The following is a 27,681-nucleotide window of genomic DNA, read 5'->3' on the forward strand; positions in this document are numbered from 1 at the left end:
ATAGTCTTATTTAGGGCTGCACAATTTGGATAAAAAAAACAAACAACAAAAAAATTCTAATAAAAATCACAATTTAACGTGATTTTAAAAAGCTCTAGGTTTACTGAGCTTATGTGTTGGGCTGCACAATTTTGAGTTTTAATAATTTAATTAATAAATTAATATAAATTAATATTTAATTAATGATAATTAATATTCGATTATGAATATGATTTTGATGGATTTTTAATAATTAACATTTAAATGATTATTTATAATGATTTACTATTTTAAACGCATTTGTTTTAAAACAGATAGTCCCATCTCAAACACAGTACATATAAAGTAGTACACACAGAAACGCTTGTTCACACAAAACGTACCTGATATCATATCCGTACATGTCTTTCTCGGGACGGCCGTGAATGATCCAGTGAGCCAGCTCTTTGCCACATCCTCCTCCTAACATCATACCTGCCAATCAAATCACAGAGCATACGTCAATCACCATCCCGCCACGTTCATAACCGTCAGTCAACTTTATCCTACTTCAGACAATCAAACTTGTGTACAACCCTAAGCAACACGGCACACCATTTACCAACATAAAGTACCTCTCTAGAAACAATGTGACTGACAGCTGCCAATCAATTCATCACAAACGATACCCAGCAGAGTTGTACCGTCAGAGCGAATCAATCTTTGCCAGCTCAGAGTGGACAGGGGAGGAATAATGAACAGAAATGCCAAGGAGGAATGAAGGACATTGTGAAGTGAGAGACAAATCAAACAGAGTGAAATGAATGGGCGACAGGATCTTGGAGTGTAAGAGTCGTGGCGAGTGCCGTGGAAAGTTGGCGGTGTCTCTAAAGGACTTTTGGCTCATTAGCTGTCTGATGACTTCATTAACATTAGCCGGCAACTATAGAGTCGCTGAGTAATGGACTTGAAGTCCATGCCACGTCACTGCTTTATCTCTTCAGCATTTCTAGAGCACTCATGACAAAGCAGAGATGGTGCTTACAGTGATGTCTTAGATGCCATTCACAGAGAATGTGTTTAAAAACGTGACATGCAGAAGAATGAAAAAGGTCTAGAGACACATGTTTTAAAGTTTAACTTCTTCAAACCCTGTCAGGCCTGACATATGAAATAACAGTCAGAAAGTTCTATTTTTTTTTTAAATGGAGCAATTTCGTACATCTTTTATGGCTCGTTTCCACCACTGAATAAAAAAAATTAAAAAAGGTAATTTTGACTCACACAATATTGAGTAATTCTCGACATATCAAATGCAATAATTCTGCTTTTTTCTTGTAATTCAGAGTTTATATCTGGCAATTCAATTATTTATTTTTATTCTGAGAGGAAAAAAATAAGAATTGTCAAAATCATTTTTTTAAACGGGCTTCCACAGAATATGGAGTTCATAGGAGAAAACACATACATTTTAGGAAAAAACACCTAAATTTTGAGAGCAAAAAATTGCAATTTGGTGCAGTTACTGATATTTATATAGCCAAAAAAGTAAGAAAATTCTTGCAGCTAGCAATCAATTTTATAAAGTATAACAGATTACTTGCATAAAATACATATATCATCATCATAAATATCAGTTTGCAAATCTATATCTCGCAATAATGGTTCTTAGTAAGATGATATTTAAATTAGTTGTTTCATGATCAAAGATCTATGGTTCTTATTGTAGGGGCAAAATATACAATGTAATACATTCGAATCCACTGTGATCCCGGGTTCGAATCCACTGTGAGACACCAATGTGTCCCTGAGCAAGACACTTAACCCCTAGTTGCTCCAGAGGCGTGCGACCTCTGACATATATAGCAATTGTAAGTCGCTTTGGATAAAAGCGTCAGCTAAATGAATAAATGTAAATGTGAACAAATAAACATTCCTCAAAAGCCTGATGATCATATTTGATAATTAAATTCAAATAGAATTTTCCTTAAAAGAATGATACATGGATAATCAAGTAAACCTAAGCTTCAGTCCAGTAAATATTCATCTATATCATAAGTATATCAAAGTTATTCTTATTTTTAAGTTTTATTTATGGGATTTCATGCTTTTAATGGACAGGAAAGTAGAGAGCAGACAGGAAAGCATTGGGTGAAGAGAGGGTAGTAGGATCGGCAAAGGATCCTAAGACGGGATTCGAACTCGGGTCGTCGAAAAACACAGTTGTGCTATGTGTTAGCGCACTATTGATCAAAGTTATACTTGTTTACTTTATAACATCAAGGGTGGATGTTTTAACGATTAAAATAAAAGTATAAACTATCAATAAGATTCCAGAAAGATTGTGAACAACAGGTTCTTCAGCAAAGTTTAGATCGTGTTTATAATTTAGAGACTGTATGCATCATGCACGAGACTCGTCTGTTTAGTGCGTTTACATAGAAAAGCCCAAGGAAAAAAAGGAGCACAGTGTGATGCAAAAACATTTTCCGTCTGAACCCGCACACAGTGCTTTTTACATCATCCAGAGCCGTTTCTGTTGAGAACTGCTTGAAAATTGTGAAATTTAGCATTTTTGTACTTCCCACCCAACCCTGAATCTTCCTCAAGGCGTTCGAGTTAAAGATTCAGTTTTCCCAAAAATGGAAATTCTCATCATTTAATCGTGCCCTTCCCAACGTGACTTCCTTTCTTATGTGGAAGATAAAAGATGATATTTTGAAGAATGTTTATGTGTTTTTGTCCCTTCAGTAAAAGTGGGGTCCATTTTTTTCTTTTTTTGACTTATACAGTATTGACAAAACAGAAGAAAGGATGCCATACAGGTTTGTACCAACATAACACAAGGGCGAGTAAATTATTTTTATTTCTGGTTGAAATATCCATTTAATGTGCCTCGTTGCCTCTTCCAAATGACCATTAGAAACATTTACCCCTCTAGAAATGGCCACAACCAACCAGATTTCAGTGACTGACTTCAGCAAGCTCTTGCCATTTTGTGAGCAATGTGCATCAGCCTACAAATGTCCTCGATCAAGAGTGCAGCCCATGAGCCTCCCTGATGACTGCAGAGCCTCAACAGCAGTTAGTGTTTGGTCTGTGTTGAGCTACTGCTGAGCTGTTGGGGCAGGAATGAGAGCTCAACATTGCATGAGTTAATGTTACCATGTGGATAGACTTTCCCGTCTATGTATTCCTCTCAGGACACACACCACACACACATACACACCCGTTCTCTTTCTTCATCAAAGCAGCGACCAAATCACTAGCGGTATTTCTGCAAATGTCAGGGGAGACGAGAAAGAAAACAAGGGGGAATAAAATGAAAGAGAGAAGGAGGTTGAGAGAGAAGGAAGCTTCAGAGCTCTATACAAGTCATCCCGATCACATAAATGTGTGTGTAGGTGCATGGAAATACATGGCTCCATTTCAAAACTAAGAACTGCCTACATAGGTAGCTGCCTTCTAACAGCATCCTAGACAGCATCCTAAAGGCCCTGACATACTTTAAGCGAAATGTGACAATTTCAAACAAAATCTGGCCAAAACAGGTGTTTTGAGGTTTGTTTCCATGATCTGAAACAACTCGCCAGCTGTTTCAGACCATGGAAGCAGCGGGGAAGGACGGCATCTCCATGGTCATGCATACTGATGGACACACACACACATAATGATATCCCACAGCTCTGATGCAATCACACCCAAGGAGAATCCCTGATCAACATCTTAGGCTGCAAGTACCAGGCTAATACCCACTTGAAGCACTTCTCATTACAGTTTTGACATTCATAGGGTGAGTGTCTCTGTATTAGAATGCACCGTTTTTCTCCAAGAGCAAAAGATGTGCAATTAATCCCGGATTTCAATGCTTCTTTCAAGGCTGAATGGTTTATCTCATGGTTTAAGGACTATATAATGGTTTGTCCAAAAATGAATAGTGATCTATAAATGAAAATGATGTCATGATTTATTCATCCTCATGTCATTCCAAATCTGCATGACCTACACTACTGATAAACGTTCGGCTGTATTTATTTAATGAAAAATACAGTAAAAACTGTGATATTGTGAAAAATGATTACAATTTAAAAGTACTGTTTTCTATTTTAATATATTTTAAAATATTATTATTTCTGTGATAAGATGAATTTTTAGCATCATTAATCCAGTCTTCAGTGTCTTGATATTTCAGAAATCATTCTAATATGCTGATTTGATGCTCCATTACTTTCAGTTATTTTTGGTGTATTGGTATTATTGTTATCAACTACATATTTGTGGAAACTGTGATTTTCAGAGTTATTCTATGAATAGAAAGTTCAAAAGAACAGCACTTATTTAAAATACATTTTTGGTAATAACAAAAGCATCTTCACTGTCACTTTTGAGCAATTTAATGCATGCTCACTAAAAAGTATTAATTTCTAATTATTAAAGTAATAAATTAATAAAAGTATTCATCTTACCCCAAATTTGTTTAACAGTTTCTACAAAAATATGATGCAGCACAACAGTTTTCAACATTGATAATAATTATAAGAAATGTTTCTTGATCAGCAAATCAGTATATTAGAATAATTTCTGAAGGATCATGTGAGACTAAAGACTGGAGTAATGATGCTAAAAATTCAGCTTGGATCACAGGGATAAATTGCATTTTAATATATTACAATAGAAAATAGTTATTTTAAATTGTAATAATATTATTTCACAATATTACTGTTTTATTGTTTTGTTCTTTCAAAAACATAAAAAAATCTTAATTACTCCAAAATTGTCTAGTAATGTATACAAAAAGATAAAAAAATAAGAGTGTCAATGGGGTCCAGACAAAAACAGCTCTACACTGTATAAAGAAAGTCAGGTTTGGAACGAGTCAATGTGTCTGAATTCCGACTGGTACTGTATATCATATAACATAACCAAGCACAGCCTCTTGTACTCCTTTCGTTCCAGGAAATGAGTTTTGCATGCTGAGGTCAGGAATCGATGCGTCATAAAAAAGCAAGCATGCGTCTAATATCTGAATGTGATTCGTATGGCCATGTATTCTGATCCGTTCACACGATCACGGCCTGTTGTCTGTCAGCATGTCTGAGGCCTGCAAGGTGACCCGGCCCCAAGCTGAGCACAATCAGCATTACTCCAGATCCGGACTGAGTTTCATCTGACCTTCAAAATCACGAGCCATCTGCATCCAAAAATACCACCTCAAAATGCTTTCATTTGCATTTTTTTATCTTGCATTTAAAATGTAAATGAGTGATATGGTACAAATACAGTACAAATAAAATACAATGAAAAGTCTAGTTAAAATAGTCACAGGAAGCATCATCACGGTACAGGACAGTCGCTAGTGAAGGACTGTGCACTGCACAGGAAGAGACGGATATTACTACAGCAGACTGGATGCTTAAGTACTGGATACGCAGGGGTCAGAGATCAAGTTGTGTTGATCTTGAGTAGGTGGCGTGTACATGGAGAGTGGGTGGGATTGGATTTTGCATGTAAACTCTGCAGGGTTTCAGGGTTAAATAATTCATTTGGCACTGATCAGCTGTGGGAGAGAAAGGTGTGTGTGTGTGTGTGTGTGTGTGTGTATGTGTGTTTCAGCTCCATGCTCTTACCTGCACTGTTGAAGCCACATCCAAGGAAAAAGCCCCTCACTTCTGGCGCTTCACCCATCAGGGGCTTGTGGTCTGCAGTGAAAGATTCTGGAGAAAAACAAACCAACAAAGAGAGTAAAAATACACTTCCATTTCAAAATACATTTCCATTCACTGCATTTTTAACCAAAACTACAGGAAGAACCCTTATTTTTTTAAATAAAAGAGATCAGTTTATTACGTTGACATACTTTAACGTTCTCAACACAAAACCCTGCAGCATCTCAGATCATTCATGGAAACTAAGCTGGAAACAAGGACACATTAAACTGATCAGAAGTGACCATAGAGACATTATATATATAATGTGTGTGTGTGTATATATATATAAGTGACGTCTTTCAAAAACATTTAACAAACCAAAACAACTTACAGACCACAAACTTTTGAAAATGTACTGTTTTTTCAAATCAAGATTTTAACAAAATTTAACATGATAAATCATGGTGAAATATAACAATAAAACAATTTTGAAAATCTGATCTGCTGATATAGTTACTGTTTCATGAATCCTTAATGTTATTCACTATGATTCATATTCATTTAGCCTACATAGGATATTACATTGAGCAACAAACATTGTTACATTTACATGTACAATGTCAGTTAGATGTATTCTGGATTAGCATGTAGTGAAATTACGACTGTTTATAGTGCAAGAAAACACTTTAACGCTTTAAAAGCACGTCAGAAAAAAAAAATAGCTTTGAGAGTTTATAATGTGGTGCTTTTAAAACACAAAAGGTAAGAAAATAAGGGTGAGAGGTGGGAAACTGTGGCACATGGTGCTGCCGGAGGCTCAGATCAGATCTTTCTGAAAGGCTCTTTAAAAATGTATCGCTGCTGAGCGCTCACTTAATGGTCTATTCGTAACGGTCAAAGCTTTCAGTAGTAAGATATTGTGGGATGACCCTCAAAAGCATCGGAGACGGAGAGAAATGCAAAACCGAACGAGTGCAAGGAGAAACAAAGGCCGCGAGTGCAAAGAGAGATTGAGAGGTGAGACAGAAAAAGAGAGTTGAAGAGTAGAGACACCTTTTCCATTACTCCACATGAGAAAGTGTTTTCCACAGCATCATTTGCTCTCTGAGAGCAAAAGGAGAGGGTGAGGCTGCAGCTATATTTTATTTATCCATCTTCCTCTCCTCCATCGCTCTTATTCATACATCCACACACACACACACACACACACACACACACAGCTATGGCCTCAGAGAAATGACCGAAGCGCTCTGACTACCGTCCTCAGAGGTCACCTTGTGGTGTCAAACACGGCTTCAACAACAGCAAACCAAAGGCTTTAGAGCACAAGAAAGTGACTAAACATGATCCAACTGAGAATGTGTGTGATCAAACCCACCGAACTCAAATTACAACACTTTTGAGTTGAGTAGAATGTATATAGGAAGTCCAAATGTGAGATCATTAGTGAAAAATGCTGTAAATTTATCATTTTTAAAATTGCTTGCAAATTCTATAAATATATTAACATTACAATTTGAGCAACTTCTGCTTCAATGAACGAACGATCTGTCACATTATTGTATTATAAAATCTTGTTTCTTAGTTAAAAATGGTTAATATTAGATGAATCATGAATTTCTATTTCAATAAAAATTCTTCATTACAAATTAAATTATCATTAGGAGTAAAAAACTGTTTCCTTTTCATTTTTATAAAATACATTTAGAGTTGCAAAAGACATCCATTTCAAATAAATACTCTTTATATAAAAAAAAACTATGTAAATGTTCATTTTAAAAGAAAAATGTATCACTGGAGTAATGATGCTAAAATTTCAGCTTTATATCACAGGAATAAATTACATTTTACAATGTATTCAAATAGAAAACAGTTAATTAAAGTTGGTATTAATATTTCACAATATTACTGTTTTTACTGTATTTTTTAATTCAATTAAAATAAATTCATGTATATATTTTAATTATATGTACATTTAAAGAATTTAGATCATTTTAATTGTTTAAAAGTTCAAGTTTAGTATTATAAGTATATATTGTAAGTATGTATTATATTATATAGTATTTAGTATTCTAAAAATTCCCACAATGCACCATAAAATGAAAGAAACAGCCGAAATAAAAAACATTTTGCATATTTCATGATACTGTAATATTTAACAAAAATCATGATAAACAAAATATCCAGACCAGATCTCAAAGGATATCAGTAATCATATTATACAGCATAATATTTCATGTGAAACCACATAATGGTGTCATAGTTAATTGAGTCATCAATGTTTAGTGAATCAAGACCTCTGACCAATGTTCATGATATACTGACTCGCATCACGGCAGGCCAATGAGAGACAGCATGAGTGCGAGCAGCAAACACACTTCTACATTTAATCTGAAATCATGTGAATCACCACCGCACACAGGTGGCCTTCAATCAAGTAACAGTGATTTCCAAGTGCAGTTCTTGACTAAAGTGGATGCAGTCAATGGCCAGTGGGAGACCGCGGTCACACCAAAATGTATAATTAAGTGTTAAATGGGATTCATGCAAAGTCCAATGATAGCAGAGCTGAATTATACATATGCTCAACATCTCGTTTTTAATAGCTGACGAGTGAGTGAATGAGTCTTTGCTAGCACTCTCTTAAAGTGATTTGAGGAGCGCTCATCTACTGACCCGACACCCGTCTGCAAGTGACCGACAGCCACTACAGTGTGTTAGCGGCATTTCATACCTGTCATCTTTTATTACAGCCAGTACTGGTTGACTGAATCTCTGGAGAGAGCTGGAATGGTGACAAATCAGCCAATCAGAGTGCAGAGTCATTTGACTGGCAGCCTATTTAGCGAATCACCTGGTGAGATGGACTGGCAGAGCACAGCGAGCTCAAACTTACTGTCATAAAGTCTGTGTAATGCTCCGATAAGGATACTACAACTACACTGCAATATAAATATCTGTATGTAAAAATGTAGTTTGATTCCTGAACAAATGACTCATGTGAGCCGATTCTTTTTAGTGATTCAAAAACATACAGCATGAAAAATGTAGATTGATTCCCAAACAGACAACCCTTATGAGCCAGTTATTTTAAATGTATCAGAAACAGATGTTGTCAAATGAGCATTTGATGCATTTGTCTGTGTGTGCGTTTATGTACCTGGACCACAGACAGTGGATTTGATTCCAGTTTGTTCCAGAGCAGGTACTCTGTTCACGGCACCGTCAATGTGCTGCATAAACACATCCCAGTCCAGATCAAACAAGCTGAAGGCAAACCTATCAGACACCTGCAGGATCACAGAACAAATACACAATTTAATAATCACAATAATGGAGTGACCTGGTCAGAAGTGATGAGCTCACTGAATCTCATATAAAGCTCATAAATCCAGCACTGAATCTATGATTCAGGAGGAACGTCTTACTGCAGGGCTTGACATTAAGCATTCTCATGTGGTTGTCCTTCAGACAAGTACATTTCTCATTTGCTTGTCCGAGTATAAAAGTTACTTGCCTAGAGAGAAAAAAAAATTGAGTTATAAATATAATTATTTATTGTGGTTATACAAAACAAAATTTAGTTAGATTTTTCTTTTTAAATAAAAAAATAAAGTGTGATTATACTGTTATATTTTAACGTAAAAAGGGAGTATTAATTACAAATACAATTATTTTATATTAAACTTAAAAATAAAATGCTAATATTTACTTTTTTATATGTGAATTTTCATACTTAAATTTGTAATTTTTTAATTAGAGTTCAATTTAAGCAGACAATTAGTATAATAAGACATTTGGGCTGTTACCAAACAAATTAAATCAGTATCAACTAAATCCATCGTTGCAATGCAAAGGAAACACAGAAACTGCATCTGAAATAAAATGTTGAAAACTGATATAAAAATTTTAAAATACTGTAAATGTGAAATTAAAACCACCAGTAGGTGGCATCATTAAGGAACGAAACACTGTCATGTTGCTCAGAGACGCAGAACAGTGATGTGGATGTGTTTGGAATTATTTTTGTTGTTGAAATAGCGCAAAAACAGGCAATAGGGCGTCTAAAACGTAAGTCTCTTAATGTTAACTTATTTATTGAACTGTTATAAATTCACATTTGTAATCATGATGGTTTTTGGAGCAAAAAACGGTGCTCGATGTTCGTGTGAAACTATATGAAATTATATAAATACACATTTTCTGCTCCTATCTTGAATTTTCTGATCATTCTTCATGCATTGTAATCCTGAATCATGCAGCGAAAGAACGCTCGTGCACGTGATCTAGTCTAACCTAGACGACTTTACGCGTGCACTCTGTATGTGTGTTTTGTTTGATTCTTGCAATACACTCGTTAAAACAACAATTACGAAATTATCGCAAACGATATTACTTTTACTTTAAGTCATTTAGCAGACGCTTTTATCTAAAGCGACTTACAAATAAGAAAAACTAATTAATATATATATATATATATATATATATATATATATATATATATATATATATATATATATATATATATATATATATATAGCACACCCCTATAACAAAGGCTAAATCATAAATAAAGGCAGATATTATTGTTTTTGGTATTGACTAAGTTACTTGTCCGATTGGGCAAGTAAATTTCTTTCACTTGCCCGTCCAAAACATTCACTTGTCCCGGACAAGCGTTAATGTAGAGCCCTGTACTGGATGATTACATATGTAGCACCAATCATCTTAAACTGCTGGTGTCCAAATGACCCTTTGCTAAACCCTATGGAGGATCTGTGTGTTTGTGGTTTTAAAAGAAGCCTGTTTCTGCCACAGGATAAAAAAAAAAAAAAAAAAAAAAAAAGGTAATTACAATTTTTTTAAATCACAAAAAAGTCCCACAAAAGACAGAAATGCGAGATATAAACTCAGAATTATGACTTTTTTTCCATGCAACTCAGACTTTAAATTCAGACTTTACTTCTCGCAATTCTATTTTTTGTTTCCGCCACAGAAAAAACTAAAAATGTAATTACAACTTTTTATCTCACAATGGACCCTTTTTTCACAAGACTGTGATGACACATTTAACGGTCATCAGCATCATAAAGTTTTTTAGATTTAGATTTTTTTTTAAATGCATACATTTATAACACTATACTTTGTATTATATCCCCTTTGCATCAAATTTCTAAATAACTAGTTATCACTAATGCGAGGGTTTTTCTAATGCAGAGTCTATGGAAGGGACGGTAAATTTGACATCGTTCTCTCTTCTGACTCTCAATTTTTTTTTATTTAGCTATTTGAGCAAATGGGAATGCAAAAAACATATTTGTGGTACTCTCCCATTCACTGCTGTTGAAGTTAACCCAACTATGACGACTTCCGCTGCTGAGAAACCCAGAGATGTGAAAAAGGTCCATTCACATTTTTCTCCTTTGAATTACGAGTTTATCCCCCGGTTTCACAGACAAGGCTTAAGCCTAGTCCCTAGACTAAAATGTTAGTCAGAGCTGTTTCAACTAAAATAAACTTGCACTGATTGATCTTAAAATATATCAGTGCCTTTGTTTCATCTCAAGATGCACCCCAGTAATGTTTTTTTCTAAGCATGTTTATAAACATTACTTAAATGTCCTAATTGAACTATGGCCTAATCCTGGCTTAGTCTAAGCCCTGTCTGTGAAACTGGACCTATATCTCACAATCCGGCCATTATATCTTGCAATTCAGACGTTTTCTCTCACAATTTAGATGTTTTATCTTGTAATTTAGATGTTATATATCGCAATTCAGACTTTACATTTCTCAGTTCTGAGTTTCACAATTCGGACTTTACCTCTCGCAATTCAGACGTTATATTTCGCAATTCAGACTTTACACTTTGAATTTGGAGTATTTCACAATTTGAAGTTTATATCTCACAATTTTGACTTGCTATTTCAAATCGGTTATATATCTATTACAGCTTCATCTATTATAGTGAAGTCAGTTTTATTCTTTACAGCATAATAAGACATCTATTAAGAACATTTATAGAGTCAGTTTTGATTTAATGTTAATTTTAACAGACTGAACCTCGTCCCACTATCTGCACAGCTCCAACTTCACTTTCTTGGCACAGCAAGCATGCTTCCACCATGAACACTTCTCAATTTGTAGTTTTATTTAAGCAAAGTCCTCTGCTTGTCACTGTCTTCTCTCGCTGCCACAGGGGACTGTCAATGAACTCGAAAGCATGGGAAAGACGGTGTGAGCAATCTGACAGCTGATGAAATGCTGATCGCAGAAATGGAGAGAATATGTGGCCGGTGTAGAGCAGACTGAAGTGTAAAAATAAAACTGTAGAGGCTGCATGTGCTGAGAACCCAGCCAGGCTTCACAGAGTCTCATTCAGAGACCGCCACCGTTTCTACAAACACATTTCTCAAATTCTTCGCACTTCCCTAAGATATCGAGCCGCTGTCATAGCATAGACTGTTGCTTTCTCTAGTGAAAGCGTGAACTGACAAAAGGCGAATCTAATGAGAAAGTTGTATTACACAGCACACTACTAGAGATCATTTAAAGGCAATGCAGTGTAAATGTGGTCAAATGGGAGGCGACGGTAAAAAACTTGATCTCCAGACTGCGTTACACTGGAACATCTGTAGACAGAAGCACTCACAATCACACACTACATATGGAATATCACACTACTGTACAGTAATACTTTAACATTTCTGCAGTATGTTGTGCACAGTATGCAGTTTTCTTGACAAGTAAATTTGATATTAGTGCCATGAGCCCCATATCAGTTACATTAAATCTCCTTTTCGACTTCTTATTTGACTGGACTGTATGTTACATACCGTTTCAGACGCTTAAAAATCTATCAAAACATAAAAAGAAAAGATTAAGTATGTTTGACAAAAAATTTCAGAATTTCTATTTCAACATTTCATGTTTAATTAAATGTGTTTCTTTGCTGTTTCTTTATAATTATTTGTGACATTTATTAGCAATTTCTGAGTAAAAATTGTTTCACCACCAGTTTTATTTTAGAGTGTTTTTAGAGTGTTTATTATTGATAACTAAAATTAAACCATAAAAAACATCCATTACTTGAAATAAAATGAACATTAACTGAAATAAAATATAATATTTAAAAATACTTAATTTATTTTGTTTAATTTGAAGTACTAAAGTATAACAAAAACGAAAACTCAATAAATAAACTATATAGACAAATTATAGAAATAACAAAATGGCAAAAACTTTAAAATTAAAATGAAACTAAAATAATAGTATATAATGATACTAAATAATAAAAATAAGTCTATAAATTATACTAAATAAACGCTAAAGTTAAAGCAGTTAAAGCCTAAACTCAGAAACAACGTGAAGAGATTTAAAAGGAGACATATGATGCGATTTCAAGTGTTCAGGCATGTGATCAGCTAGAGACAAAAAAAGAAGGAAAATCTGGCCACGCCCCAAGTCACACCCACAAGCCACGCCCCCAACACTTATTAAAAATATATATATATTAGCACAAGAATACATACTACTGTCCTGTAAAAATTAAAAGCAGCACTTAATAATCATGATAAAAATATATTATAATAAAGTACTATAATATATTATCATAAAGTATATAGTATTGTTATTATTATTAAAGTACCTGCATTACAATGAATAATTCTGAAATAAATATCTTCTGCTCAATGCTGAATTTATTTGATTAAAGTAAAAAAAAGTTTCCAATTTTAATATATTATAAAACGTAATGTTATTCCTGTGATGCAAAGCAGAATTTTCTTCATCATTACTCCAGTTTTCAGTGTCTCATGATCTTAAAGAAATCATTACAATTTATTTGACTCAAGAAACATTTCTGATTATTATCAATGTTTAAAACCATTTTGCTGCTTCATATTTTGTGTGGAAATGGTGGTACACTTCATTACTTCCCGGGTTTGTGATGTCACAAAGGGGGCGAAGCCATGTTACGCTGTTTTAGAGAAGAGGAAGAGAAAACTAGGGGTGCACGTAAAAATCTATTCATATATAAATCACGATTCTGTCTTCTAAAGATCGTAATGGATTCACAAGTTTCTAAAGCAGCGGTTCTCAATCCTGTTCCTTGCATTCCCATTAAGCGTATATTAAAAGCTAACATAGTAGCATTTACAAATAACAGCATATCTAAAAGTATGAGACAACAACAAACAAAAAACATACCATTAAGAGCCATGCTTGCACAGGTTCTGCGTGACCCTCTTCACTAATATCCTCTGCGTCTCAATCGGGCTCAAATTGATAAGCGATGTTGACGACGTCATTGTTTACAATACAACCAGAGCACATGCCGCTGAGATGAGGGGCGGGACGTTTAGACACGCACTGGCGGTTTAGCGAATCACAACACACTGAGCCAGCTAACCAATCTGAGCCCATCGCGTCTTTCTGAGAGAGGGGCTTCATAAAAACAACAAATCATCAGAGCTTTTATAGGAGAAGGAACAGAGCAGTGTTGAATAAAGGTACATAATGTGAAAAATAATGGTTTTTAAAAAAACAACAAAAAAAAGTAGTATTAACATGTTAGACTGCACCCCATAAACACAATCAAGCCTAGAAAAAAAGTCAACCACCCCTTTAAGACTCGTCCACGCCTAAAACGCCTCATTTAAACACGCCCCCACAAATCTACGTCACTGTTGGAAGATTTGCATAACACCTCCCAAATGTTTATGCAAAGAAAGAAGAAAACTTTTATTCTCTTTAGTATTGTTGCCGCCACCACCATATCATGGAGACGCTGTGTGTTTGCAAATATGATAAAAGGCATTACATTTCCGTTTTCAACGAATTTGGCCAATCACAACACCATGGATAGCTGGCCAATCAAAGCATGCCGTGCTTTTCAGAACGGTAAGCTTTGTAAAAATAGACGCGTTTCAGTAAGGCGGGGCAGACAGGAGCAACAATAATGTAAGGTATGTGGAAAATAATGTGTTTTTGAACCTTAAACCACATAAACGCATTGCATTACACCAAATAATGTTATTTTTAGCAATGTCATATGACCCCTTTTAAATATTTGTATGCCTTTATCTTTTGCCATATTAGAATTAGAGATAATACATACTCAAACCTTTACAATCAAACTTTAGTGGAGAGCCTCAAATAATGCTGTACTGACAGAAACACTACACATGCACATGGAGCACAGGAGTTCATTAAGAGACTTCTGAAAGTGATACTGCAGGTGTACTAAAAGATACACATCAAGAGCGGACTCAAACACACACACAGAGTACATAAACCTCCAATTCTTCAGACTTACACAAATGCATCAGGATTTTTCTGCCATTAGGTCATTTCAGAATGATCCCATTTATGAGAAGAGCAGCACCAGCCTTAGTTACCAGTGAGAGAATATCCTATGAGCTGGTATTGAATAATAATCAAATAAAAGCTCACTAAATATACAATTAGAACTGTAGTACAAAAGATGGACATGCATCTTCAGTTGGTAGAAGTGAAATAAAGCTGATAAAAGTATAGCCTAAATATTAGATGAAAACCTTAAAAGTAGAAATCTTGCCTTTGCAACTAAATGGAATTAAATAAGTCTAAGTTACAATTACTCAAATTACATAAATTAAAGCCGAATAGAAATATTATAAAAAAAACTAAATGACAAAAGCACATAACAGAATTACTAAAACTGAAATGAAAACGTGATATAAAAGCTAATTCAAAACAGTAATAAATATTATACATGTAAATAATACTAAAATAAGACTGAAATGTTTCTAAAATGATTGTAAAAATTAACTTAACAGAAAGTAGCATGCACAATTATCCAATATCGATCAATGCTCATTTAAAATCATTAATATCAGCCGATGACCAATAAGGTACATTATGAATCACTAACAAGAAACATGCTTTGAGATATTTTGATGAAACATCAGTTACACACCTAATGCGCACATGAAATCCACATCATATCAAATTGTAAGTGGAAACTACCCATAAGCAGTGTGTGATCACGTATATGTGAACTAAAATATAGGTTGTGGAACTCAAACCAAAAACAGAAAATATATCACATAAACAAGAATAAACAAAGAATAGCAACTTATGTCTCGGTTAAATTATTTTACTGTCCGATTTGGAAACATAGTTATTACAACTTACATTGTTCCAGAATATGGGGTTCTGTTCGTAGCCTCCCACAGAGAGAGCATCACCCTGCAGACGGAGGTAGACTGATGCATCATGGTCCCTGACATTAGGCATATTCTAGTGAAAAAACAAGTTCATATCATATTTCAAAAGCAAACTCATTATGTTCATGTATGACAAGGCTTTTTGCAGCAGCCATATGGTGCTTTACTAAACAACAACATGACTCCTTCTCACCACATGCTGATACGAGCAGTGTGTTCAGTCACACACTACCATTCAAACGCTCGGAAGAATTCAGGTTTTCGAAAGAAGTCTCTTCTTTTCACCAAGGTTGCATTTATTTCATCAAAATGCAGTAAAAACAATAATAATATTACAATTTAAATGAACTATTTTCTATATTAATGTATTTTAAAGTGTAATTTATACAAAGCTGAATTTTCAGCATCATTACTCCAGTCTTCAGTGTCACGTGATCCTTCAGAAATCATTCTAATATACTGATTTGCTGCTCAAGAAACATTATTATCAGCAACGCTAAAAACTATTTATTTTCTCAGTTTCACAGTCCCTTCAGAAACAAAAAGGTCAATCAGCTTCACTAGCACATCACGTGAATGACAAACATTTAATCTCTTCCTTCTCAATGATGACTTGCTGGCCTCTGTGAGGAGTAACACATCAAACTACAAGCTCACACAAACACACACACAGTGTTGCATAATCCACAGTATGCCACGGCCACTGTTGTGTTTTATCTGCACTGCAGTTTAACATGAATCGAGCAAGACAACAGTTCACTAAAGGAATTACAGACTTACTACAGAATTATCAGGAAAAGGTGCGAAAGCGGTGACAAAATCAGTGCTGAACTAAATTTTTGTTGGTTTTGAGTGCTAAGTTGAGGGGCATAATGCAGAAAAATACAATCTTGCAGTGTACAGCTTCACGGTGATTCATGACCAATTAAAACAGCATGTGAACTTCATTTAATAAATATCAGTTGCCATGATGTCTAGAAAATTCCTTTTTAATTAATCTGCCATTTTTATTGGCCCCACTACAAACAGGATCAATTTTAGTAACAAATTTTTGTCTTCAATATTATTTGGAACATGCACTTTACTTTTTTTTTTTTTATTTTGTTTTATAAAGATTCTTTGATGAATAGAAAAAAAAAAAAAAAAAAAGAACAGCATTTTTTTCACAATAGAAATATTTTGTAACAATATATACACTACTGTTCAAAAGTTTGGGATCTGTACTTTTTTTTTGAAAAATTATTTTTTTCAGCAAGGATGTTACACATTGATAAAGTGATTTTGAATAAATGCTGTTCTTTTTAACTTTTTATTCCAACATTGATAATAAATCAGCATATTAGAATGATTTCTGAAGGATCATGTAACACTGAAGACTAGAGTTATGGCTGATGAAAATTTGGCTTTACTTCACAGAAATAAATAATATATTAAAGCATATTAAATAGAAAACTTATTTTAAACTGCAATGATATTTCACAATATCACTGTTATTTCTGTATTTTGGATCAAATAAATGCAGCCTTAATGAGTGCAAGAATCTATTTGAACAGCAGTGTATATATTTAAAATTTGTTCATAATATATAATGATACTTTAATATTGCAAGTAAATACATATAAATGTAACTCCATGGCTGCTGGGAAACAGTAATCTAGTGTGAAACATTACTGATCTATTGATGATTTTCACACCAACTGATGCTTGTCTGTCACATGTCATTTTCTTTGGTTTCCTTGGTAGCACATTTAATTTAGTACAATTCCTTGGTTTCCTTGGTAACATTTTTTAATTTAGCACAAGTCTTCTATAGACACTGTAAAGACAAAAAAGCACTTATACAAGATGTAAAATGCAGCATCAATGCAGCATCAATGCAGCACTAGTTGGAAGGGACAAGTGGAATAACTCAATTTGGAATAACTTGAATAAAAATGCTTAATGACTAAATGTAAAAACGTTTGCATTAAATAAAAAAATAGGATGTATATTTGCACTAAAAACATAGCTAATTACATTTAAATATGAAGCAGTGCTATTGCAGCACATGGTTAAACTGGACTGCAGGTGTTTAGAAACAAAATATCGCATAATAAAGTGATGGAACTCTTCTGTAATTTTTTTTCTTGTATAATCATTAATATCAATCAATAATGGATGCTGGACTCTGTTTCCCTGCATGCACCGTGGTATGAATAAATCATGCAAATTACCGCTTCACTGTTCTGTAATATGTGCATTTCTCCTCTTAATGATGTGAATGTGAGTGTGTCTGCTGTGTTCTGTACATTAAATTCTAAAGATCTATGCTGTGCTGAACTGGACAGTGAGACTCATTTAAAATCTCACCTGAATTCCCTCGATTCTTTCTGTGACGACGTAAGCATGGTGCATGGCAATCAAAGGAACATTGACACCTGCCATTTCCCCCAACTTAGTGGCCCAGACACCTGAAAAAACACAGGATTTTGCTGTATTATATAGTATTTGAGCAGATACTTGATGAGATTTGATAATGAAATACATTTGAAAAATATACTTAAAATATTTAAACATTTACATTAAATAATCATTAAGTAAACACTAATTCAAATAAAAGCATATTAAGTTTTTTTAAATTTCAAAAATCATATGTTATCATGTTTTTATTGTGTTAGTTAGCTGTATTTTTTTAACCTAATCAGAATAACCCAACTGCAGTTTGATTGAGATTAATTGGAACGCACAATGAAAAAATATGATTTCTTTTTTTTTTAATTGTTAAAAACTGAGTTCTGTTTTTGCAAATGAACTCGTCAATAAGAAAATTACCCACTACCTGGCTATACTTTTACAGAATGCATAAATGACGTTTTATATCATTCTTATGAATATTTCTGAATGATTTAAAGGGTAATTTCATGTCAAATACTAATCAACTATTCTATTTTAAAACTCTAATTTGACAACTTAGATGAATAATTGAGTAACTGATAACAGGCAAAGCAGAAACCCAGTAAATGAGATTCATCTGAAAGGTAAATTCTTTATATAATTAATTTGATTATACAGGTATATGCATATTAACATATTTCATTGCCCATATTTTAATTGAAAATATGTGAATAGCAACACTATGAATGCAAAGCAAATGATTTCACTCAGTTAGCCTATAGGTTTTAATAAAAGCAAAGAGGTCTGAAATGTACATCTAATTCAAAGAAATATTAAATAATAACCCCATTAATTACAATAAATATTACATTTAAAAATAACAACACTAGTAACGTGCCATGAACACTATTTTCAAGACACACAAAATTAGATCAATTAACCTCAAAACTCTTTGATATTCAGATGAAATTACAAAATAATAGTAGTATAACCTTTCCAAAGTGTTTAGATGTTTTTTTTTCCAGCTATGGTCAAGAATGTTGTTACATTTTAAGGTAATTTAGACAAATATAATTAAAAAATCAGCTTTCGTAATGGATCATTTAATGAAATAAGTGACTGACATTTTGAAAAAACTTGTGTTAAATGTCATTTCGCTATCACAGACTGCCCTCTGCTGGTGAAGTCTGCACCATTCTGACCTGCACAATTCACCACACATGGGGTTTGGATGGTCCCATGAGCAGTTTCCACCGCTTTCACTCTCTTAACGCCCAAATCATCAACCTTAACCTGGATACCCGTCACTGGACAGTTCTCAATCACCTGTAATCAATGGTAAACATATCAATATTGTTCATACATTCAGTTCACTGGCTTACAATACAGTAATTCCCCCTGTGCTCCATTAGCTTACATATAGAATAACTCAAGAATCACTTAAAAAAGTAAAGGGTATGGAGACGTACAGTGGCACCGCGTGCGGTGGCTGCTCTGGAGAGGGTGGTACAGGTGCCCGCTGGGTCCATGGTGCCATCTTTAGGCACATAGAGCGTGCCATAAAGATCTTTCACATTCATCAGAGGATACAGGTCCTTGGTCTCAGCAGGTGACAGGACGTATGACTCAATATCGTACGCTTTACCCAGCTGAAATGCAAAATCTATGAGTATTTTACTTATCAGATTATCTCACATTTCATTCATTAGGTTTAATAAACTAAAGATTTTCTAGGCAAGGCTAGAATTAATTTATTCAAATCATTTGTTTTTGCAATTTTACTGCACAGCCCCGTCTTGGCAAGATGTGAGGTTTAGAATTTGTGCCATACCGACATGAGGCGCTTGTATTCGTCCAGTCGCTGCTTGTTGGAAGCAATGAACAGGCCTCCATTTTGGATCCAACCTGTCTCGAGGCCAGTCTCCTCCTCCAACTCTGAGCTGATCACGTTGCGAGTGTGAGCCAACAGCTCCACCTCGGTATCACTAGGTCTTAACTGCCACAAAAGTCCTGTGAGAAGGTAGTAAGATTGTATTATACAAACAGAAACAAAATTCAAAAGACCAGCTGGAGCTCATTTGTATTTGACAGACTGCTACGCCCAAGGATTTGGCTTTAACTATTATAAAACCAACTCCGTAAGCCTATTCATGGAGGAAACTCTTCAACTACACTGTACAAGTGAGGAATTAAATCAGCTTTGCAACAAACGAAATTTTCTACATTGTGTACATGCAATCTAACCTAGATTGTTTTTAAACTGATGAATACTGATGAATACTCTGATGAATACTCTTTATTTTATTTTTTGGAGCACAGAAAGAAACTCTTTAATCACAAAGTAAAAGTGCAATACCTGCCGTGTGCCAGGTGGTGCCTGCAGTCAATCTGTCCCTCTCCAGCAGAACTACATTGGTCATGCCCAGTTTACAAAGGTGGTAGAGGGTCTGGCAACCCAGGCTTCCTCCTCCAATCACCACAACATCTGCAGACTTCAGCAGCGGTTTGGTGGGCCCACTGAGGCCGTCCTCCTGTTTGAGTGTCTTCTCATAGGGGACGCACTTCTCTGTGATGTGTGTCGACTGGGAGCTATAGCAGCGTGTGGTGGCACGGCAGAGGGGCGTGAGGGGCTGCCGGCATGCCATCACCCTCTGTGCTGCTGTTCCCAAGAAGGCCATGGCCCCTGCAACGGAACAACACCATAAACACATACTTTTATTACAAAATGTTAATAGACTGTAAAGGAATCCCTCACAGTTCAGTGCTGGGCCTATTTTTATGTCACATTGTTTGTTTATTTATTTATTCATTCAATATCATTATCTGACAGAGAATAAATGTCAACCCATTTTTAAAAAGATTTTCCCCTTCAAATAATACATTATATTAAATAGTTGCGATTTTACTTGTCTATTAAAAATTTAAATGTATTTAATTAATTTATCTAAATCTAAAAGTATCATTTCTCTATTTTTATTATATTCTTAACACAGTTGTGAGTCAGCTTACATTAAGTCTTAGTGCAGCTTTGTCATGTGAAATGTTTTGAATACAGAAATGTTTTAAATATAGAAAATTCAGCCTTACTCTCCACATTGTTCAACAAAACCAATCACCTAGAAATAAGAACATGATGCAAAATGCTGAAGCATTTTTGCAACTCCCAACGTATGCAATGCAAACACGATGAAATTGTCAACTACTTGACAACTAAATAAAGAATAACGTAGAAAACAGTCAACAATTCAAACACAATTCACACGTTTTGTAAAACAGATATAGCATGTACTGAAAAAAAAACATAAGACCATAAAGCAGGCAGCGTCTGAAGTAGGTCATTAGTTGAGTACTCAGTAGTAACTCCACTACACGTTTGTGTCACTCACCTAAAGCTTCCTGAAAGAGCGTAAGTCCTCTGTTTGTTAACTGCTCCTGTAAGAGTGTGAGACTGCTGTTAGATATGTTCATAATCAGAGAAACTGGTGCTCAAATATGGCTGTTTGCTGACTGAGCATGTGAACGAACACAGCTGTGCAGTGGCGAACGTCAGAACTGCAGATGAGTGAATGAGCCAAACAAACGGAGAGCCGACAAACACGTTTGATCTGTTACAGATTTCACATTTCAATCAGGATTAGAGGGGGCTCCGCTGTAGTAGTCACTAGTCAGGCGATTATTAATATCATCGACGGGTGTCAGACTGACAGAGCACGCGAGACGCGACCTTTTGCAATAAATGCTTGACTGTCAGTTTATGAAAGTTTCATAGACTTTAAAATCCTGGACTTTTATGAGCGGACATAACTTTTTGACGTTACCTCAGACACTAAAAGTGTTTTGGGCGAATGTGCACGAATATTTAATAAAGTAATGAGGGATTTATGATTGGTTGTCTGTTCTTTCATTAATTTGTACAATTTGGAGATTCAAAAATTTTAAGTATGAAACGTTAAATTTGGGTTAAAAGTGGCCTTACTTTACGTTTTCAATCTGTTAACTTGACGTTTCAAAACATCAGAAAAGAGGGAGTCTAAATGCTGTATAGGCAACTGGTTTTGAGGCAGCCTGAGGGTTTTTCAGAGAGTTCCAGAACAATTCATGCATTGCTTACCTGTCAGATGAATAAATCCACGAGGAAAAAACAAAAAACACAAGAAATGGTTTTGCTGTTGCAGAGGTTTAGTGCACACTGCAGTTTAAACGTCCTGTTGCCTGCAGCTCAGATCCATGCGAGCTGCCAACTAGACATGTTAACCCTAGTGTAAACTCTCCACCCACCAACTGCAAATTTGTAGTAGATTCAGTCTGACTGCAGAAACAATGGTAAGAAAGAAATGTTATTTACTACGTTGTATGCATATATATATATATATATATATATATATATATTACACAGGTGCATCTCAAAATTTTAGAATATCGTGAAAAAGTTCAATTTTGTTTGGTAACTTTTTTCAAAAAGTGAAACATTCATATATTCTACATTCATTACATGTAAAGACAACATTTCAAAAGTTTGTTTTAATTTTGATGATTAGAGCTTACAGCTCATGAAACTCAAAAATCCAGTATCTCAAAATATTAGAATATTTCCTAAGATCAATCAAAAAAAGGATTTGCAAAACAGAAAAGTTCTTTAAAGTATGTTCATTTCTGCACTCAATACTTGGTCGTGGCTCCTTTAGCACAAACTCCAGCATCAGTGAGGTGTGGTATGGTAGCGATCATCTTGTGGCTCTGCTGAGGCACTATTGATTCTTCAGCTCGTCTGTATTGTTGGATCGACTGTTTCTCATCTTTCTCTTGAAAGTATCCCATAGTTACCATATGGGGTTCAGGTCAGGCATGTTGGCTGGCCAATCAAGCACAGTAATATCATGGTCAGCAAACCACTTGGAAGTGCTTTTGGCACTGTGTGCAGGTGCTAAAGTCTTGCTGGAAAAGGAAATCAGCATCTCCATAAAGCTTGTCAGCAGATGGAAGCTTAACATGGTAGACGGCTGCATTGACTTTGGACTTGATAAAACACAATGGACCAACACCAGTAGACGTCACGGCACCCCAAATCATCACTGACTTCAGAAACTTCACACTGGACTTCAAGCAGCTTGGATTTTGTGCCTCTCTAGTCCTCCTCCAGACCTTGATTTCCAAATGAAATGCAAAATTTACTTTTATCTGAAAAGAGGACTTTGGACCACTGAGCAACAGTCCAGTTCTTTTTCTCTTTAGCCCAGGTAAGATGCTTCTGACGATGTTTCTGATTCAGAAGTAGCTTGGTAGCCCTTTTGCTGAAGATGTCTGAGCGTGGTGACTCTTGATGCACTGACTCCAGCTTCAGTCCACTCCTTGTGAACCTCTCCCAAGTGTTTGAATCGTCTTTGCTTGACAGTTTTCTCAAGCTTGCGGTCATCCCTGTTGCTTGTGCACCTTTTCCAACCCAATTGCTTCCTTCCAGTCAACTTTGCATTTAATATGCTTTGATACAGCACTCTGTGAACAGCCACCTCTTTCAGTAATGACCCTCTGTGACTTACCCTCTTTGTGGAGGGTGTCAGTGATCGTATTCTGGACCATTGCCAAGTCAGCAGTCTTCCCCATTATTGTGGTTTCAAAGAACAAGAGATACCCAGGATTTATACTGAAGGGATGATCATTTAATGAAACTCAAATGTAAATAGTCTAATATTTTGAGACACTAGATTTTTGACTTTCATGACTTTCATGAGCTGTAAGCTTTAATCATCAAAACCAAAAAACTTTTGAAATGTTTTACTTTGCATGTAATGAATCTAGAATATATGAAACTTTAACTTTTTGAAATAAGTTACCAAAACAACGAACTTTCACGATATTCAAATTTTTTGAGATGCACCTGTGTGTGTGTGTGTGTATGTATGTATATACAGTATATGCATATATATATATATATATATATATATATATATATGTATGTATGTATGTGTGTATATATATATATATATATATTTATATATATATTTATACTACGGGGCCGTTGAATGCTTGAATCTGATTGGCTGACGAACGTTCTGAGGTGTGCAATTATTTTCAGGGAAACGCACGGCGAACGTAGTTCCAAGCAGCTCTCTTGACCGCATTACAGTTCCATATCACTTCGCATCGTTGTCAGCGCTGCCCTGACGATTTTATCAGTTAGCCTAGTGTAGCAACTTAAAGGCTACACATGACATTTCTCACTAGCGAGGTAATAACAGCGCTGCATCTTAAAGCAGACTTACAGTTTAGAGACGGTGCTTCAGAACACTGTTGAGGGACACACAGAGGTAGCCTAATTCATACAAGCTCTCTCTCTCTCTCTCTCTCTCTCTCTCTGTTTCTCTTTCTCTGTGTCTCTGTCTCTCTCGCTCTCTTTCTAATAACTTCATTATTAACTGCATTAGTCTGCTATCAACGGCTCAAGCCTCCATTGCCAGCTTTAAAATGACGTTTTGGAACTAGCAAAAGAGTCGTTGGATGAGATGCGGAAGAAATAATCCTACTCACAATAGCGATTTAAGTAGAAAAACCGGACGAATCCCTTGAAATATATCATCTGATCGATGTCTTGAGGTGTGGCAACCGTAGTATAAGCGGAATAATTGACTCCGGACCGTTGAATTATTAGAAAAATAATGCACACCCGAGGTGTAACGGCCACTCCGCGTGCATTATTTTTCTAATAATTCAACGGCCCGTCGTCAATTATTCCTTACATATATACTGTATATATATATATATATATATATATATATATATATATATATATATATATATATACTGTATATATATATATATATATATATATATATATATATATATATATTAGTGCTGTCAAACGATTAATCGTGATTAATCACATCCAAAATAAAAGTTTTTGTTTACATAATATATGTGTGTGTACTGTGTATATTTATTATATACATGGATATTTAAGAAAAATATGTTGTTTATATGTTAAATATATTTAGATATAAATTATATGAATATGAATATATACATGTAAATATTTTCTATATATATTTTCTATCTATCTATCTATCTATCTATCTATCTATCTATCTATCTATCTATCTATCTATCTATCTATCTATCTATCTATCTATCTATCTATCTATCTATATAAAAGCATTTTATAGACCAGAAAGATGTTATCTTTGTTCTGATTTATACACTTATATTTGGCATGTGAAGACTCAGCTGTTAGTTTTCCCTCAGAGCAGATAACAATTAGAGCAGAAAGGTTGATCTCAGACATCTGCTCTACTGTTAGGTTTCTGAATTATAGGAGACTTTGTTGCTCCTAGAAAATATTGAGAACATAATTGAGCATTACAGGAGGAATATAATATGATATAACTCTTAAAACTATGTGGAGAAAGATCTAGACTTCGAACATACATTGTAAAACACAAATATGAATATACTGTATAAAATTGGTGTCGGTATCCATGCAAATAAGCATGCAATTTTGATTATTAATTTCACAAAAAATTGTTATTTTGAGTGTTTTTAATGTAATGTCTTACAATTTCATAGACAGAAACTGAGTCACTGATCACCCAAAAAACCATCCTGGAGAGCTTGTAAACTCTGTTTCAGACACTGTGCATATCCGAGACAACCAATCAGAGGAGTCTTACGAAACAGGGTTCACTTGGGTCATAAGGGGAAATGCCTTCAGCTGAGATAGTCACTCTTACAGACGCTGAACCCTTATACTTACACGTGACGTGACCCCTGCACTGATCTAAATGAAATATTCATGAGTCTGCACATTCAACAATTCAACACCGAATATTTGTGAAAGAAACAGTTATATAATAAAAGAGTAACTCAGGTTTACTGTAATGTGTGACTCAGGACTCTGTATCATTAACAAGAGTTTCTATATCTGCAATTGTTGTTATATTTTTAAAACTAATTTATTTACCTTTATTGTTTTATTGATTGTTTCCTGTCTGGTATTTAATGTCTAAAGAAACTGCCGTGGTGTTTGTCGATGTACAATTTATGTGGAACTGAAAACACTCAGAAGTGTATTTACTCATCGATCTCATCAAATGTGAATGGCCTCTTATATATAATGTCAGGATGGTCACTCGGATTGAGAACAACTATTTCAAACTTCTTCAAACATTTGTAAACTTTGCATACAAGCTACTGTATGTGCTGTAAATTCACCCGCATCAGTGTTATTTTAGTATCATTGATATATAATTTTCTTTGGTTATTTTGTCATTTCTATTATTCTTTTTTAAACATCTATATTTTTAATTAGGTTTTAGTTTTTAGTTTGAGTTTATTTAGTTTTAGATATTTTAGTACTTCCAACTTAAATTAAAATGACAAATGTTGCCTTTAGGAACTTTCTGAAATATTTATTTTATGTACTTTATTTCAGTTAATGTTTATTTTTAAGAGTAGTTTAATGTACTTATAAACAATCTTTTTGTGAATAAAAATAACTGGTAACACTTTATTCTAAGGTGTCCTTGTTACACATATTACACATACAACCTGATTTCCGGAAATGTTGTGATGTTTTTTAAAATTTGAATAAAATGGAAACTAAAAGACTTTCAAATCACATGAGCTAATATTTTATTCACAATAGAACATAGATAACATAACAAATGTTTAAACTGAGAAATTGTTACAATTTTAATGCACAAAATGAGCTCATTTCAAATTTGATGCCTGCTACATGTCTCAAAAAAGTTGGCACGGGGGCGACAAAGGTCTGACATTTTTTGAAAAGATTCAGCTGGGAGAACATCTAGCAACTAATTAAGTTAATTGACATCAGGTCTGTAACATGATTAGCTATAAAAGGGATGTCTTAGAGAGGCAGAGTCTCTCAGAAGTAAAGATGGGCAGAGGCTCTCCAATCTGTGAAAGAGTGCAAAAAAGATTGTGGAATACTTTAAAAACAATGTTCCTCAACGCCAAATTGCAAAGGCTTGCAAATCTCATCATCTACAGTGCATAACATCATCAAAAGTTTCAGAGAAACTGGAAAAATCTCTGTGCGTAAGGGACAAGGCTTTGTCCCGTGGTGTTCAGGCCCTCAGACGACACTGCATCACGCATCGGCATGATTCTGTCATTGACTACTAAATGGGCTCAGGAATACTTCCAGAAACCACTGTCGGTAAACACAATTTGCCGTGCCATCTGAAGATGCCAAATAAAGCTCTATCATGCAAAAAGGAAGCCATATGTGAACATGGTCCAGAAGCGCCGACGTGTCCTGTGGGCCAAGGCTCATTTAAAATGGACTTTTTTAAAGTGGAAAAGTGTTCGGTCAGACGAGTCCAAATTTGACATTCTTGTTGGAAATCACGGATGCCATGTCCTCCGGGCTAAAGAGGAGGGAGACCTTCCACCTTCCTGAAAGGTATATAAAGGTTTTAGAGCAACATATGCTCCCCTCCAGATGACGTGTATTTCAGCAGGACAATGCAAAACCACAT

The 27,681-nt window shown here is 34.9% G+C and overlaps 1 protein-coding gene across 3 annotated transcripts in view; it reads right to left on the reverse strand.

Annotated features, from left to right (window-relative positions):
- Positions 1-22,416, reverse strand: part of LOC306865500 (sarcosine dehydrogenase, mitochondrial-like) — a 51,081-nt gene extending 28,665 nt beyond the window's left edge. For 2 of the 3 annotated variants that reach the window (XM_079410130.1, XM_079410132.1), the window contains exons 1-10: positions 21,574-21,720; positions 20,544-20,870; positions 20,019-20,197; positions 19,657-19,836; positions 19,390-19,513; positions 18,164-18,264; positions 15,783-15,887; positions 8,767-8,896; positions 5,586-5,672; positions 363-453 (exon numbers count right to left, since the gene is read on the reverse strand). In XM_079410130.1, the coding sequence (XP_079266256.1) occupies positions 363-453; positions 5,586-5,672; positions 8,767-8,896; positions 15,783-15,887; positions 18,164-18,264; positions 19,390-19,513; positions 19,657-19,836; positions 20,019-20,197; positions 20,544-20,870; positions 21,574-21,655 (1,406 nt within the window). In that variant the 5' untranslated portion in view covers positions 21,656-21,720. Of the gene's footprint in view, positions 1-362; positions 454-5,585; positions 5,673-8,766; positions 8,897-15,782; positions 15,888-18,163; positions 18,265-19,389; positions 19,514-19,656; positions 19,837-20,018; positions 20,198-20,543; positions 20,871-21,573; positions 21,721-22,298 lie in introns of those variants that run through there. The other variant, XM_079410131.1, reaches the window with a different exon arrangement.
- Positions 22,417-27,681: the final 5,265 nt, after the last annotated feature.

The sequence above is a fragment of the Barbus barbus genome (genome assembly GCF_936440315.1).
Source record: "Barbus barbus genome assembly, chromosome: 47".
Classification (NCBI taxonomy): Eukaryota; Metazoa; Chordata; class Actinopteri; order Cypriniformes; family Cyprinidae; genus Barbus; species Barbus barbus.